Raw genomic sequence first — 18,015 nt, 5'->3', positions numbered from 1 at the left:
AATTTATCTTGTAACTGGTCCCAATCAAATGGAGCAGTATAACTAAATGCCCTTTTACCCATGTTTATACAGACTTTTGGGATATTTAAAAGATAATAATCTTGTGAACGAAGACAATAATTATTTACACCATTTTGAATGATATACTGCTGTAAATAAGAGGGAAGCAAACCCGGAATAATTTTATATATAAATATGTACCAGTGCTTGATGACAAAGCAGGCTATCCAACCTGAAAGTACAGTAAACAATGATGGGTAAGGGCTTTTGAATTAATAATAAACCTTAATGCTCCATGATAAACAGAATCCAACACCTGTAAACAATGCTTAGTCGCCTGCATATAAATATCACAATAATCCAACACTGACAAGAAAGTAGCATCTACCAATCTCCTCCTTACTTTAAAAGAAAGATAGGACTTAAAGGATTAGTTCACTTTAAAATGAAAATTACCCCATGATCTACTCACCCTCAAGCCATCCTAGGTGGATATGACTTTCTTCTTTTAGACAAATACAATCAGAGTTATATTAATAATCACCCTGATACTCCTAAGCTTTATAATTGTAGTGCACGGAAACCATCCATCCATTATAAACGTACTCCACACGGCTCCGGGGGGGTTAATAAAGGCCTTCTGAAGCAAAGCGATGCGCTTGTGTAAGAAAAATATCAATATTTAACAAGTTATAAAATAGAATATCTAGCTTCCACCAGACCGCCTTCCATATTCAACTTAGGAAGAAAGCATAACGCCTCTCGCAGTTCAAAATGCTTACGCTATGTCCTACGCCTGCTGTATTCAACTTACGACTTTTCATAACATGTTAAATCTGGATATTTTTCTTACACAAACGCATCGCTTCGCTTCAGAAGGGCTTTATTAACACCCTGGAGCTGTGTGGAGTATGTTTATGATGTATGTATGTATTTTTTTTTTTAAGTTTCAAACAGGTGGTTTCCGTGCACTGCCATTTTAAAGCTTAGGAGCATCAAGCTAATTATTAATATAACATAGAAATATAATATAATAGTATTCGTCTGAAAGAAGAAATTCATATACACCTAGGATGACTTGAGGGTGAGAAAATCATGGGATAATTTTCATTTTAAAGTGAATTAATCCTTTAACTCCTTTAAAAGCCCAATTTCAACATTATTTTGATGACCAAATAACTGTGCATGTAAACGTTTTTACATCAGCATTACAATTTTACACAGTGGATATTTTGCTCTAAGCTTTGATTAACATGTTTCAGTATTCTCAAGCTTTTTTTTTTTCTTTTTGCTTTTTTTTTAAATTTTATGGGGTAAAAAATGTCCAGCGGGTATGTTAAATATATATATTTTCTGAAAGCCAATGGGCAGTGTGTGTCAAGGAAACATCACAGAGTCCTGGCTTTTCTACAGCAGATGTGTCAGCGAGCGGCTGAGGTTATTAGCGGGGTTACTTCCCTGCCAGGAAACAGAGAAAGATGACATCTCCACTCTCCTCCCACACAGCTCTCTCTCTTTCTCTCGCTCTCTTTATCTGTGAGTGTTTTTCCCTCTCACCATGCCCTCTTTATTTGCCGAGAGCTTTGAAATGAGATGGGTAAAATATTACAAGAACCCCTGACTCTTTGCATAGACAACACTGAATGCTGTAGAGCAGTAATGAGAAGACCTTGGGTTCATTTGGTACAATTTTTAAGGAAATGAATTTGTACTTCCAATTTGTGTGGTTTGAAAACAGATAAACATTTCATTAGTCTAGCAGCTCCGCAAACACGCTTAATTTGTTCAGAGCAGCAGAAAGAATTCTTTCAGAACATGTCTCAATGGTCTACTAACATTTTTGTAAAAAGCCTTAAAACCTGAAAGGGTAAAGAAAAACTCAAACCTTCTCCTCTTGAATTTACCGATTCTGTAGTGTAAAAAGGAGCTAAACTTTGAGTCTTTTGAGTGTATACTACTATATATTTGCATGAACTGCAGCAGTGGCATCTCCACTGACCTTGTATTTCTACAGTATGAAAGCTGCAAGTTCCCAATTCAGTTTCAATGGAGAGAGAGAGAGAGAGGCGGCACTGCTTGTGAGGAGAAAATTCAGCAAGACTGCTGGAACCACACATTGCAAATCATCAGAAGATATTTCTTTTCCATCTGTCATTGACTAAGATGATTTTATTCACAACCCTTCGAACTTTTAGTATTGAGCGATTTGGGGTTTTCAGGTTCTTCCAAAGGCTTTCTGTGACAAGACATCAGGACTTTTCCGTCATAGGGCTAAAGTTGAAACATGCCAACACTCTAACACTCTCCTTTGGAGTCCTGGACGTGTTAAAAGGTGAACTATCTTCCCATTTTCAGCTTGGCCACCCTCCATTTTCCTTTCTCTGATAAGTATTCCAAGAAGACCATACTCGTCTGACCTGGCCATTTTAGTATCCATTTTGCATTCTGCTAATTCTGGAGACTGGGCAATTTATACAAATTTTTCCCCCAATTTATTCAAAAAAACATTAACAATGCAGTTCATACATACAATGACTTGAATTTACCTTGTCTATGATAAACATCTGTGTTTAATTTCTGATTAAAAAAAAAAAAAAAAATCAGGATGGTACAACTGTCCTGATATCATATTGAGGAAAAATCCTATTACAAGACTTAAATTAATTGAAAAGACAACCGTAATTAGTTTGCCATAATCTTCTAGTATTACTTATTAGAAATATATATTAACAGAACTGTTTCACTGCTTATTCATGTTTCAAAAACATTTGTTTTTTGATTAAAAGTCATGTGGTGTGACCAACATGCAGAGACATGTAGAAAAAAACTTCAACTTGTGATATATATATATAATATAATATATATATAAATGATATAGTGAGGACACCTGTAGACCCTCTTTCTTAGACCCTAAAAAAAGTCTCTTAATATTTCAGATTATTTAATGCGTTTATGACAAGGTTACTTCAGGTTATTTAATGTCCTTGGGTTTCATTCCAATTGAATTGAATTATACATGAATACATTCACATGAACATGAAAAAATTGAAATTTTTGTGTCACTAAATTTAAACTGTTATTTATTTATTTATTTATTTATTTATTTATTTTTAAGGAACCAAATGAATCCAACTTGAATACAGAGAGTACATTTATGAGAACCTGGTACATGTTTTGAACAGGTTTTTTCCTTTATCGAGGACGCTCTTATTTGTCCTTGACCCTTATGCAAATGAGCAGTGACACACTACAGCGACGACCAATGATATTGCAGAGAGTGAACTGCTGACTGATACGGTTGGATACAGTGGTAACCATTTAATCACTGTCAGTATGAACGGGGCTTTACGTTTGTGATCCAGCAGTTTCACAGATTGCGGTTGACATGTAGCCATCCAGTTCATCCAGTCTGTTTATGTCAGTGTTTCATGAATAAATTTCATGGAATTTCCTCTGAAACATTATCATCGAGTGAATAAAGAAGCCCAGATATTCCAAAATGAATTTTTTGAGCAGTCAACAGATGGTTGAGCTTGATGGTCTTAATTATAATAGGAAGAGAGAAATGCACCTTTCAGCAGTTCACACATTCCTATACCATTTATGGAAACAGTAATGACACAACAGTGTGAAGTACACCTGCTGAAAGAGCAGCCTGCTGCTAAAGAGACAGAGAACGTCAAACACAACGGCAGCTCAGATGAGCCCGGAGCTTTCATGGACAGTCAGTCGGTTGATGTTGAGGTCTGGTTCACACTGAAGTTGATCCCAAATGGCCATGTAAACAACTACTTTGGTTTCATTATTTGACAAAAGGCTGTGAAGTGTTATGCATTTCAAAGGGATAAAACAAGCTCACAGTAACAGAGGCTGAAAACAGTCATGGTGTTTCGGGAGCTTCCAAATATACAGCACCATTAGCTTGACTGGCAGGCTGTTCTTTAGCCCTCAGTGTCAGGGTTTGGATCCGGTCTCCTCCCCGGTGATTTACTACTATTTTGGATGGTAACACATTTTAGTGGGCGTTACATGTGAACAGCTGGGACCATTATAGACTGCTGGTGATGAGAGCAGAGGGCTACAGTGTCCTACAGTCTGTTTGTTTGGAAATGAAAGACAAAGGAAACATTTGCAATGATGACTGATTCTCATTCTGAATCCATTTCCAGTCCTCATTTATTCATTTTTTCAGTCAGATGAATCATTTGCATTAGATTGTCAGCTTTCAGATGAGATGTCAGGTGTGATGTGATCATTTAGATCATCCAAAGTCCAGTTGATGTTTATTATGGCTGTTAATCCATTCCAATCCAAAGTTTTAATGGAATTCATTATAATATGCAGATTAATACATGTGAGAAAAAAACCCTAAATGAAGATAATTCAAAGATGTGACTCACTGTGATATACATAAATTAAAAGTGGCTTATATTGTTTTATTTTTTTATCATTAATTTGAATTCATTGCTTTTTTTTTCGTCTAAATATGGGTAAGGGAGGCAAAAGCAGTGCAACTGTTGATCTGTGTGTTTGTTAATATACAAAGCTAAATGTTAATATTCTCACCATTATTTAAAATGTTACAAAAGTTTTCTACTTCATATGAATTCTGTTCTTTTGAACTGTATGTTCAACAAATAATCATGAAAAAAAATGTATACTGCTTTCCACAAAATATTAAGGAGACAAATGTTTTTATCATTGATGATAATAATCGGAAATGTTTTTTGAGCAGCAAATCAGCATATTAGAATGATTTCTGAAGTATCATTTGACACTGAAGACTGGAGTAATGATGCTGAAAATTCAGCTTTGATCACAGGAATAAATTACATTTTAAAATATTTTCACATAGAAAACAGTTAAATTGAATATTATTTCACAATATTACAGTTTTTATTGCATTTTTGATCAATTAAATGCAGCCTTGGTGAGCATAAGAGACTTATTTCAAAATCATTTAAAATCTTACCAAGCAAATATACAGTTGTGGTCAAAAGTTTACATACACCCTGCAGAATCTACAAAATATGAATTATTTTAACAAAATAAGAGAGATCATACAAAATGCTTGTTATTTTTTATTTAGTACAGTCCTGAATAAGATATTTTATATAAAAGATGTTTACATATAGTCCACAAGACAAAATAAAAGTTGAATTTATTCAAAAGTATCATTCTAAGTATTGACACAGTATTAAGAATCAAGGCTTAATACTGTGTCAATACCTGGAATGATCTATGGCTGTTTTTTTTTTTTGTTTGTTTTTTGTTTTTTGTTTTTGTTTTTTGGTGATGGTTGTTCACGAGTCCCTTGTTTGACCTGAGCAGTTAAACTGCCCAACGTTCTTCAGAAAAGAGCCGGGGGGTGAAAACTTTTGAACAGGATGAAGATGTGTAAATTTTTCTCATTTTCTTTAAAGATCATATTTTTTCATTTAGTACTGCCCTTCAGAAGCTACAGAAGATAATTCCCTGAAGACAAAGTAACTACAATTTACCCTGATCTTCAAATTCAAAAAGTTTTCACCTCCGGCTCTTAATGCGTCGTGTTTCCTGAAGCATGTGAAATTGTGTCATTAACATAATTTACATCATGCAGTTTCATTATCTTAGAAGTCCAGGTTTATTACATCAGAGAGAACAATGACTCACAGCCAGTTTTCAGTGAATTATTCATTCCAGTGTCTGTTTAGCTTTAAAACACAAGCTCTGTCATATTCTGTCATTGTTTCTGAAGAGCGTGAGCCCTCACGCATTGCTCTGTGTGAAATACAGACTGAAGCACTGAATGGAATGTCAAAACATCCGTTTCTAGGCTGGATAAAGCAAACCAGCTTTTCGCTAGTAAAGTTTTAATGGATGTGGATTGAAATCAAGGTAAAGATGATTGCAGTGACGTACAGGAGTCGTACGTGAGTCCGTTATATTGATGCGCAAACAAACAGTGTATATGCGCTCTCGACACACTTGAACGCACATTGTATTTATGCGTGGACATATTTCAGTACATTCAGTACATTGTTTCCACACAAATTCAGGATAATTTTTTTATCTGTCATGTATGTTGCTGTTTAGTCATTCTGAATGGATCCTTGTACTGTATTTTTTTTTTTTTTTTTTTCATTTGATTTGCATACATTTATGAATTTTTTTGTACTCCTTATGTCGTTTGGTTAGTTGGTGTCCTTTGGAGTCTTCAAGTGTCCTTTTTTGGAAAGAGAATTTTTGGAAATTTGCTTTGCAGAAAATACAGTTTTGTGAGAATCACCCTTCAATCTTTACTTTGCTGGATATAGCAAATAATGGCAAAATAAACATGTTAAACAAGATAAATAATGTATGCTTAATTTCACAATAAGTATGCGATTAATCGCACAAAAGATTTTTAATCTATTGACAGCCCTAATATACATTATATTTATTTGCTGGGATTCAGTGCATTCATTTCAGTGACTCAATCAGGCCAGTGCTATATTTACCAACATCCAATTAAAAATCTTTTTCGGTGTTGATTTTAAAATCCTTGATTCTTGTCCTTAAAAACACTCCCTTCCAAACATTCAAACCTCATCCTGACTGTGAAAGTCGTACAGGCACTTATTATGAAGCCCAGATAATTATATGGCAGTATCAGAGGACATCCTCCAAAGCAGAGCTGGTATTATTTCCCTGAGTTCCGCTGTCTTGGGGAATATCACAATGCTTGCTTGTCCGGATGTGAAATTTAATTTAGATCTTTATTTTGGCTCTTTCTCCAGACTGATCCCGCAGACGGTGGGTCTCCTGTACGTGGGGAGCTATGACATGCCCTTTGCACAAATGAAGGTGAGAGAAACATTGGTTTGCTTCCTTGATAATTCCTTCTGTCAGTGTTCCCTATGTCTGATTCACTGCAAGTACGGGCACTGCTAAAGATAGTCATGTCATTTTCAAGTGCTCTTTACATGATGTGCTTTTAATTAATTGAGTCAGACAAGTGAACATTGTGTCACACACAAGCCCTGTACTGAAACAGTGATTGGTCTACCAAGACAGCAGTTTAAAGTGTCATGGGCGGACTATTTATGTAAAGGCTGTTCTGAAAAGTAGGCCTCTAAATTAAAACAGGTTACCTTTTTTGACCAAAATCTAAGATACATCACATATATCCTTTGTGGAGCTGGCACTGCGACAAGCTCAATAAATTAACTTTAAATGGAAGATGGATCATATTGTATGTCTACTTGTACACAAATATGTAAGCCTATTCTTAGTTCACCCAAAAATGAAAATTTCAAACCCATAAGACTTTGGTTAATCTTCGAAACACAAATTAATGTTTTTTCAATTAAACCTGAGAGATTTTTGTCCCTCCATTGAAAATCCAGTTAACCAAAATTTAGAAGATCCCAAAAAGTTTCATTACGGTGTCATAAAACGAATTCATGTGAATTGAGTGGTTTAATATAAGTGTTGTGAAGAGATAAGATCACTTTTCATGATGAACAGATTTAATTTAGGCTTCTATTCACATCTAAACAATGATCAACACATACATAGAGCTCATCACATTTGGTAAACACGGATTGTTCTCGCGCATCACAAGACTTGGATTAAACCACTTAATTCATACAGATTAATTTTCATAATGCCATTATGACCTTTTTGGATCTTCCAAGTTTTGGTTACCTGGACTTTCAAATGGAGGGACAGAAACATTGAAGTTGAAACATTGAAAAGACCTTAATTTGTGTTTCCAGAGTCTTATGGGTTTGGAATGACATACATGCATAGATCTTAGAAAATGGCACATCATTACTTACAGTGGATGCTCCCGATTGAAATGAGACCAAACTCAACATAATCCCTTGCGTTGATCACGAGATATTCCTCATGGAGGAATGATTTTAAAAATGGCCATTAGGGGGGTGTCAAGGGCTAAACAAAAAGGCTACCTTGGCTCCAAATGCTGTAACTTTTGATTACTTTATGCTATCACCATAAAATTTTATCAAGATACAGTTTACATGTAGGGAACTTCATCAAAAATGAATTGTTCTCCTACCTTATTTCCTTCCTGAGTTAATGCATGTCAAAAAAAAAAAAAAAAAAAATATATATATATATATATATATATATATATATACTGCTTATATATATATATATATATATATATAAGCAGTTTCTCAGCATGAGAATGTCCAAATGTAATAAAAATAAAAAAAATTCTCTAAAAATTTTAAAAGTTTTCTCTAAAATTGCCTTCAGGGCTTAAAGGGTTGAAAAAATGACAGGAAGGTACACAATAGCTAAAACAAGGGGCTAAAAAGTACTTTTAGTCCGTTATATTTTACCCATGTTTGGAATTCACCCATGACAGAACTAAAATATCTTATTAGTAGGGCTGTCAAGCGATTAAAATTTTTAAAGGGGGTATAATGCTATTTCATGCATTCTGACTTATTTACACTATTAAGTTGGATTCTCATGCTAAACATGGCCAAAGTTTCAAAACACGAGTTGGACGTATGACGTATTTCTGTACCAAAAATACTCTTCCAAATCCTCACAAACTTTGGGGTCTTTTTTTCGAGTATGGGCCTGTTACGTAAACAGGGGCGGAATTCCTTGTACGGGCACTTCTCCCGGAAGAGCGCGTGTGCACACGTCGACCAGAGCGAGAGAGCAAGTGCACGCACATCAACACGCGTTCGGCTTTACAGAAGTCGTCGGCAGCGCTGCACAGGTCACAGGAATTCACAAAATCAACAATGTCACCAAAGAAGTGTGTTTTTGGTTGTGAGGGAAAGATAACCTTGCTTCCCAAAGAACCCAGCCTTAAGTGGAGCTGAGAGTTTTGTGCTCACACATTACATTGATGCGCTCTCGATATTTGTTATTAAAATAACCATAGAAACTGATAGTTGCAATCACTTTTTTATTGGTTAAAATGAATGGAGAATATCTTGTGTTTTTCCGTGGCTGCTCGAGCCCTCAGGATCAGCGCTTATGGTTTCATAAACAAGGTCCAGTTCTACACTGGATTTACAGATTGTTTGAAACTGAAAGATGGAGCAGTCACAGCGGTAATGATCCTGGTCATGAGTCGGAACAGCAGGTGGTGACTAAAACCGCATCAAATGTCTGTTTTGTTGGCAATCGGCGGGTAAATGCATAAAACGTAAACAATACAAGCGTAGTGAATTTATAAATTCATTATTCATCATTCACTATACACTATATTCATTATAGTGATTCAAAAGTTATCCATGGATAATGCGATGGTGTATTGCGTGTGTTTAAATATATTTGTTTAGCTGATCATTGATAGCTTGCAGCCGATCTCTACACAAAAGCTGCGCGTGCTCGTGACAGCTCGTCACTCTATCTCCGCTCACATGACTCCAGGTGCTCAGCTGTTTTCGGAAAGACTCGGTACAACGTATGTATCTTTTATAAATATGATAAAACTAAAGACTTTTCGGCGATATGAAGGATGCTATACTACTCTATAGGTACTTAAGATTAACATGAGATTGGCAGAAACTGTGTGTGATACCCCCCCTTTAATCTAATTAATTACATGATGTGGCGATTAATTAACCTAATTAATCACAATTTAATCGCACATCAATTTTGGCTGAGAAATTAACCCCAAAAGATAATTTTAAGTCATTATTGTGTAAAACATCAAATAGACATTACAAAAAGTAGCTTCAGAAAGAAATATTTTATTTGATGCAACATAGAATTTATTACACATGAACTTTTGGACCATGGCGGTAAATGTCTTAATGATTAAGTCGTTCATTCATTTATTCGATTCATTCAAAAGGCTGATTCATTCAGAAATGAAGTAAATGGTTCTCTTTAGGCTTGTCAGGCTACACAGAATGAGAGCAGATGGCTCTGTTTGCTTTTGAATCGCTCTCTCTGTAGTTTGATGTCATACACCGATCGGTCTGTATAGAGCAGCTTCAAGTACAACAAGTATTTTATGAATGGTCCGCTGAATCATTGGTTTCACTCGGTTCGTTCAAAACGCGGAAATGAAACACTGCTGTGTATTGCGCGGAGACGAACAGCTCTGCTTTGTCTTTATAGTTTCATTGGCAACACTGAACAAAACAGACAATATTGTGTCTAAAATAACACAATATTAACTTCTTATTTACTGAACTGTTGTATAAAATCAGTAGGCTATCGCATTTGCACTCATTATATTTACGACAAAAACAGCACACATGTAATATTGCACTCCGGTACTCGTGTGATATTGCTTAACTCATACGAATAAATATGAGACAAAAACTCAAACATGGGCATTTTTGCCCCAATATTTTGAATTTTAGGGACTTTCTGACTGCATTCTATAGGCTCCATCACGCAGTAAGTTGTTGCCCTGCATCATATTCATCATCAATCATCTGTATGAAATGTCAGATGACCTACATAGGTCTGAGGCGGGGCAAGTGTGTTAAATTTTTAACGCGTTAATTTTTACCGTAACTAATTAAACTAATGAATGTGTTAATTCAACAGCCCTACTTATAAGTCATTGTGGTTTCTCTAGAAATGAAAAAATTGGTTATTGTCAAATCAAATTTTAGTGTAATAATTGAATATTTATATAATATAATCTTTTTACTTTTTACATAAAACTATTTAGGGACTACAGATGAAATTAGCCATCCTAGCTAAATCTGACACATTTTACATTGTTTCTATGTAAATAAATAAAAGAGATGGATAATGAAGTGAGAGAAACTCTGATTATAAATAAATTCATTTAGTGCAGAAATGTTGAGGATTATTTCACCCCATATTTGCATGTTTTTATAGTTTAGAGTTAAAAACATGCTAATACTATCTCTATTGTATCAATTGTGAGCTGAGTTGTATCAATTATGAGTTGAGTCTCCCATATACTTCACATGAAGGGCACTATTTTGTCGGTTGAACATGCCGTGGGGAGTTGCTGTCTGTGCTCACAAATCTCAAGTGTTTGTCTCGAGTCCAAGTCTAGTTTCTTTTTTGTAAATAGTTTGTTGTTGATGTTGTTGTTTACTTGGCACTAAACAACATTTAGGCTATTTTTTACTGTCTCTAAAATGCACATTTAATAGTAAATGAAAGGGTAACTATGGTAACTGGTACTGTATTTGTTCATTCATAACTGGTATTTGTTTCCTTTGCTCTAAACCAAGTATGATGTGCTGCTTACTGTCTCTACCTTCATTTAACATTTATTAAATTATTCTGTTTATTTAGCATGTGTTGTTTGGTGAAATTTCCACAGACGGATAAGCAGTTTTATAGACTAGGACATGAAAGCAATTATTGGCATTATGCTGCAGTGGAATGTAGGAATACAAATGACCCAGAGAAGAGGCCACATAAGGTCCACTCAATCAGTCAAGCTGCAAGAATATACCAATGGTTCGGGAATTAAACAAATTTGTAGAAAAATCATAGCTCATAATGAAAATGCATGTCATTTTATATGATTGAAAAAGTGTATTTTTACTTGACATGTGTAAATGTGACCACTATTTCTATTAGATGTAGCTGGCTACATTTTCCACTGATTCACGGATAATTGTTCCACAGTTTGTGGTTCCACAGTTTATCTCACAGTAACAATAAAGATACAATAAATTGACATCTCAGTGGGGAAATTTGTGGGTTCATCAGTCCTATATTCTGTTTTTCATTCATGAAATATTTATCCTTGTGAGCTGTCGGTTAAGAGACTCTGCAGAACAAGCGATGATAAACAGAATAAACCAAGGTAACTAAGTTAGCATGTGCAGTAGCATTCTTCACATTCAGTACACACTATGACTGACATTCAATAATCAATTTTAAAGGACAGATCTGAAGCCAACACCACATGACAGAACAGTCCTAACGCCAGCACTGCAGATATCACTATCACCTATTAAAGTGAACTTATTTGTGCCATTTTTGTTGTATAATTAATTGTGCAGCTGTACATTGTGCTGTACAACACAAGCACATATTGTTTATAAATGCTAAAGAAATGTTTATTATATTTAAATTCCACTCAATAATGAAATTTGAGAGGGGGCACAGAATAGAGGTCCACTCTATTTCACCAAGGTCCACCCTCTTGGGGATTTCTGGCCTCACCACTGAAACGGCTGCATAATCATGCAAGAAAAAAGTGCACAAAAGACTCCTTATCCAAATTGTGCCACTGAGTTTCAAGAAAATAGCCACTTCTCCTTGTTATACATAGACTTTTGTTCATGAGTCAAGTCTAATGTAGAGCATCCCAAATTATTCAGTATCCTCAAGACAGAGCACATCTGAATTGAATCTTGTTGCAGTTATTGGTTTTGTTGAAAAGGGGTATATGAACCATCTCAAAATGCTTGACTCATGAATATTAATTATGTGATAGTCACACCTGATTTGCTGAAAGGCAGAAGTTGGTGAATAGGCAGTAGTCATAGTATTTACTGCTAGTGTTTTGCTTGCACTCTTAAAATGTAATGATTATTTGAAAATCAAAATGTGGTTGGAGGGGCTGTTATGCCCCTGACTGTTACTTTCATTAAATTGATTTACTTTTTTATTGTTAACTACCATATCATTACAAACCAAGAAGGTGTTTGGCAGGCTTTAGCTGTAATGGAGTGGATTTGGCTGCTTTAGGCACCGTGTGGTGTTTGTAAATGGCTGCCAGGACTTCGAGTGTGTGACCGGGGTGTCGTGATGGTCCGATCCAAAACTAACAGGAGCATCATGTTCCGTGCCAGACGAAAGCCGAACAACATCCCTGGATCTCTGCCACGGTTGTGCGTATGTAGTTGTGTGCGGTGTGAAAAGCGTGATCACTGAATCTCTGGCCTGACGCCTCTATTATATTTGGCTCTGTTCTAATCTGCCGGAGTCTGTTAAGTGGTCCATGTTTGCATTCTCTCAGCTACGGCAAGGCTGTACGTGTATAGACACTCTGGTGTGGATGCTTGTGTTTTTGCGAGAAAAGGTACCATACCACCAAAGGTTAATTAATCCTTGGAATATTGTTGTGTGTGTATGTCAGTCCTGAAATGTTCAGCTTCCCCTCTGTGCTCACAGATGCCCTTCACTGTTGGATGGTGAGGATATTTACTCATCCCATCATGCCAATAGGCCCAGAAGGGGGCGGCTTTACTGCCAGCTCACTTCCTCCCCCACACACCAACCTGCCATGGTTTAGTGAGGATCTATTCTCTTTATCTTTGAGATATTTCTTTCTCTCGCTTACTTGGGCCAAACACGCTCCTGTTTTCTTAAGGCCTTTGTGAAACTGTCATGTATTGAGACATCTGTGTTGTGGCTGTAATTACACATTACGCATCGGCAGTTACTTTACAACTACAAAAAGTATCAACAATTTGGTTGGTGGTTAGCACACAAGCTGCAGGCACATTTAGCGGAGAGATTTGAGGTTTGTATCCAGCCTGCATTCGTGTCCCTCTCTTCCTGCATCATTTCCTATAGTGGTCAACAAATAAACTTTTTTTAAATATAATAATACAATTTAATGATGACAAATGAAGCACTTATTTTACATTAAAGGATTGGTTCACTTTCAAATGAAAATTAGCCCAAGCTTTACTCACCCTCAAGCCAGGTGTATATGACTTTCTTCTTTCTGATAAACCCTCTTGGAGATATTTTAATAAATATCCTGACGCATCCGAGCTTTATAATGGCAGTGAACGGGACCCACGAGTATGAGCTGAAGAAACTGCTTCCATCCACTTCCATCCATCATAAACATACTCCACACGGCTCCGGGGGGTTAATAAAGGCCTTCTGAAGCAAAGCGATGCATTTGTGTTAAAAAAAAAATATCCGTAAGTTATGAAGTAAAATATCTAGCTTCCGCCAGACCACCTTCCGTATTCAAGTTACGAAGAAAGTGTAAACTGGCATCGCGTCAGTTTAAACTTTTTCCATAAGTTAATAGGGAAGGCGTAGGACATAGCGTAAGCTTTTGAACGGCAAGAGTTTTACACTTTCTTCGTACGTTGAATATGGTAGGCGGTCTGGCTGAAGCTAGATATTTTACTTCATAGCTTGTTAAATGTGAATTATGATGGATGGAAGTGGATGGAAGCACTTTCTTCAGCTCATACTCATGGGTCCCGTTCACTGTCATTATAAAGTTTGGATGCGTCAGGATATTTATTAAAATAGTGTTTATCAGAAAGAAGAAAGTCATATACACCTAGAGGTCGCTTATTCAAAACAAAGGCGTAGCTTCATGACGCATTCATTTTGCACAATCATGGGAGGTGTTGTCTTTACATCTACAGCCGGTGGAAAAGAATCAGACAGGGCTTGGGAAGAAATCATATTCATGGATGAGATAATGTATTAAAGATTTATTAACATTACTGTAGTATGAAGCAGGGTGTGGCTGAAAGCCGTTGGAGCGGAATGAGGCCGCTGGAGCGATGAGAGAGAGCGCGACACATGGCTCGAGAGCAGCGGAGCTTTTATTATGCCGCAGACAACCACTTACACTTTTTCCGGTCATGCGTATATGTGGGGGTAACGCAGTGCTGTTTTATTATATTAGATACATTTGTGTGTTGAAAGTTGTTATAATGCTACTTATAATGCTACTGTGCGTTTGCTCGGCGGCTACTTTGAGACACTTGTTGCACACTGCAGTTAGCTAGATCAATATTAGGCATGAGAAAACATGGTGCTCGTGGTAAATCAAGAAAACGAGATTTAAACAATAAGATTTACAGTGTTGAGCTATATAAGATTAGTTTTCTGTCTATGAATGTGTCCAAACAGTTGCTCACTTGTCTAATAAAACACATAATATATTAAAGCGTCTTTGGTGTTTCCATGGTTTCTACAAAATAAAATTGAGGGTATGATGTCATTGATAGGCGACGCACGGACATGGCCCGTGTCCTTGTTAAAATTGCTTATTTCTCTGGATTTAAACATTCTTTGAAACATTAGGGATAATGTAAGTACACAAGTCAACAAAATGTATAACATTGTTCTAGTGGTTTTGGGATATTTTAATCCAAAAATATTACATATTGTGCCTTTAACTCAAAATTCAAGACTGTTGAAAACCAGACAAACAATGCTGTTTGTAATGGACACAAGATGGGATTAACTCCTCTGTTAATACAGTGGTGTCCAAACCTGCACCTAGAGGGCCAACGTCCTGCAAAGCTTGACTCCAACTTGCCCCAACACAACCTCCTTAAAGTTTCTTATGATCCTGAAGCCCTTGATTAGCTGGTTAAAGTGTGTTTAATTGCTGTTGAAGCTAAACTGCAGGACAGTAGCCCTCCAGAAGCAGGATTGGACACCCCTGTGTTAATCGGTGTTTTTTCAGCCAGTGGGATCTTCTCAAAAGCTTGGCTGATAAATTGATCTGTTTTATTCATCTTTCTACTTTCACTATGAATAGAATGACAAAAAATCCCAAATATTAATACAATAAAATTGTATCTCTTCAACAATGAGGTTTGTACATGTTTACAAGAATGTCTTTTGGTTTGAATGATGCAACTGTGTAATTTGTTTCTCAGAATTATACTAGTGCTTTGATGCCTATTATTCTTTTTTTGCTACAGATAACAAAGGATCTGAAACAGTATGATAATAAAATAATTGAGTGCACGTTCGTCAATAACACCTGGGTGTTCATGCGGCAGAGGGTTGACAAGAGCTTCCCCAACTCATATGACACAGCCATGGGTAAGATTCACATGTGTTATACTAAAGCCAGGGTCAAGCTCAGTTTCTGTTTAGGTGACTTGATTAAACCACTATTAAGGCTAGAAGTATTTACTCGCAAGACATGCAATATAACAGAGTTAGATATAATAGACTTAAAATGTTTGCACCATTAATCCAAAGGTTATTATTCTTATAGCTAGCTATGAACAAGTTGACAACTTCACTTGCTCAGCAAGATTCTTTAAGCTTTGAGCCAGACTCTGCTGAAAATCCAGTATCTATTTATTGTTCTCACTTTGTCTCCTGTTGTCCTTACAGCTGTGTGCAACAGTATCCAACATCCCGTCACAAAGCAAATTCTCTTTGAGTTTCTGGACCGGTGCGCTCAGATGCAGGCCCGCAAGCATCCAGCCGACTCTGAGCTCATGCCACCCCCGCCACCAAAGAGAGCGAACCACAGCATCCCACAGTAGCGCAGTGCCAGCGGGGCACAATTTAAGCAGTTTCATATTTTTTTATTCCCAAAATGTTCCGCAGCTCTGCCGGTCCACGCCACAAGAGGAGAGACTTTTGGAGAACATTTTGCTTTTTGGCCTCACTTTGGCTTCTGATCTTGAAGATGTTGATGATCTGTTTAAAGACACTGTTGAGAGAGCTTGTTTCAACATTGAGTGCTGAGGCACATTCTTATTTAAAAGAATAAAAATTAAAATTAATTGCATTTTTTTTCTTTTTTGTATGTTCTGTATTTGTTACAGGAGCTCCTTCTCTCTGCATTATTTCTTCTGCAGCTACTTTTTTTACTGAACAGAACAGTAAAGTGTGCTAGATTGCCTAGATTTAGACCTGAAACACTGAAAACACTGTGGAATTTCACCAGATCTGGAACTCTTAGTACTGATCAGTTAAAGCATAGGCTCATGTCCTATGATTGTGTTTGTTATAGGTGAGAGTGTTTTGTATGTCATTTTGCTTATTTGAAAATGTCGCCCCAACCTTTTTTTTCCTCAGGTTTTGTTTCTTAAAAATGCCAGGTGTATTTAAGTTTACCTGGATCTTTTGGCTCATTGTTTTGGAAAAAAAAAAAAATTAAAGCAATAAATCCAAAATAAAGATTGCCAGCTATGCCAGTACCTTCACATACAATACATTATATACAAAGGATTGATACAAGCTATTTCTATTCAGTCAGAAATATATATAGCCTCACTTGAAAGGGTAAGATTCAAACAACTGATTGAAACCAATTGTTTCTTGTGTCGGTATTGATACTAGGTCATATGATATATATTTGAGATCATTTTTGCTGAACTTAACGATTTGTCGCAATTCTTGTTTTTGTCATTTATAAGGATGTGTGAACATTTCAGCAGTTGTCACTCGTAATTGAACTGTCACGGCTAAAGTTAATGGCATTCTTCATTGCTCTCACACGTCACATCTAGTATTTATAATATTGAAACCTGGTGTGCAAAGAACCACACGTTTGAGAAGAGCTGACATTATCACTCTCTGGAGGAGTGAGTCACACCTGACATTCATGTCCTCCTCTCTTCTAGAATTGTTTCCTCATAAGACAAATGAAGGAAAAAGTCCCTGAAATGCGACACTATGAGGCTATGTCGAGCTCATCTGCATGCTGAAGTGATAAGACCTTGATTGCAGCCCATATTGCAGTTCAGATGGATTTATGATTCCTCGAAATCCTCATACAGTTGATTGAGAGACATTTGGAGAGAGGAGAATGGAAGATAGAAGGCAAGCATCAAGGAGTATTTGGGATATAGAGTAAGGCAGAGCATAGACATTCATGAAATCAAAAAACGTACCCTATTAATAAATCTATCTGGTCATTAATAAATGTCTCTGGTCATTTTAATCGGGGGGGGGGGGGGGGGGGGACTTTGTATTTGTAGACTTAATATGTAATAACTTGTTTAATATGTTCTAGTTACACAGTACACTCTAAAAATGCTGGGTTAAAAACAATCCAAATTGGGTTGTTTTAACCCAGTGATTCGGTTAAATGTAACCCAGCTATTGTTTAAAAATTACTATATGGCTGACTTAAAATGAACCCAAAATAGGTTGGAAATTAAAAATCAGACACATAATTACTAGAGGCAACAGTAATAATCAAATGGTGAACATTTATTAATAAGCAATTTAATAAATGTTTAATTATTAATTAAACATTCATAAATGTTCATTTATTAAACATATTAATAAATGTTAATTTCCAACATATTTTTGGGTTCATTTTAAGCAAGCAATACAGTAATTTTTAAACAGTAGTTG

At 36.3% G+C, this 18,015-nt stretch overlaps 1 protein-coding gene across 1 annotated transcript in view; it reads left to right on the top strand.

Moving 5' to 3' along the window:
* rngtt (RNA guanylyltransferase and 5'-phosphatase) overlaps positions 1 to 16,838 on the top strand; it is a 133,417-nt gene extending 116,579 nt beyond the window's left edge. Inside the window, 3 exon segments of the mRNA XM_051874160.1 lie at positions 6,762 to 6,828; positions 15,612 to 15,735; positions 16,036 to 16,838. Coding sequence (XP_051730120.1) covers positions 6,762 to 6,828; positions 15,612 to 15,735; positions 16,036 to 16,190 — 346 coding nt within the window. The 3' untranslated portion in view covers positions 16,191 to 16,838.
* Positions 16,839 to 18,015: the final 1,177 nt, after the last annotated feature.

Source organism: Ctenopharyngodon idella, chromosome 20, assembly GCF_019924925.1.
Source record: "Ctenopharyngodon idella isolate HZGC_01 chromosome 20, HZGC01, whole genome shotgun sequence".
Classification (NCBI taxonomy): Eukaryota; Metazoa; Chordata; class Actinopteri; order Cypriniformes; family Xenocyprididae; genus Ctenopharyngodon; species Ctenopharyngodon idella.
This window is presented reverse-complemented; position numbering and strand designations above follow the sequence as displayed.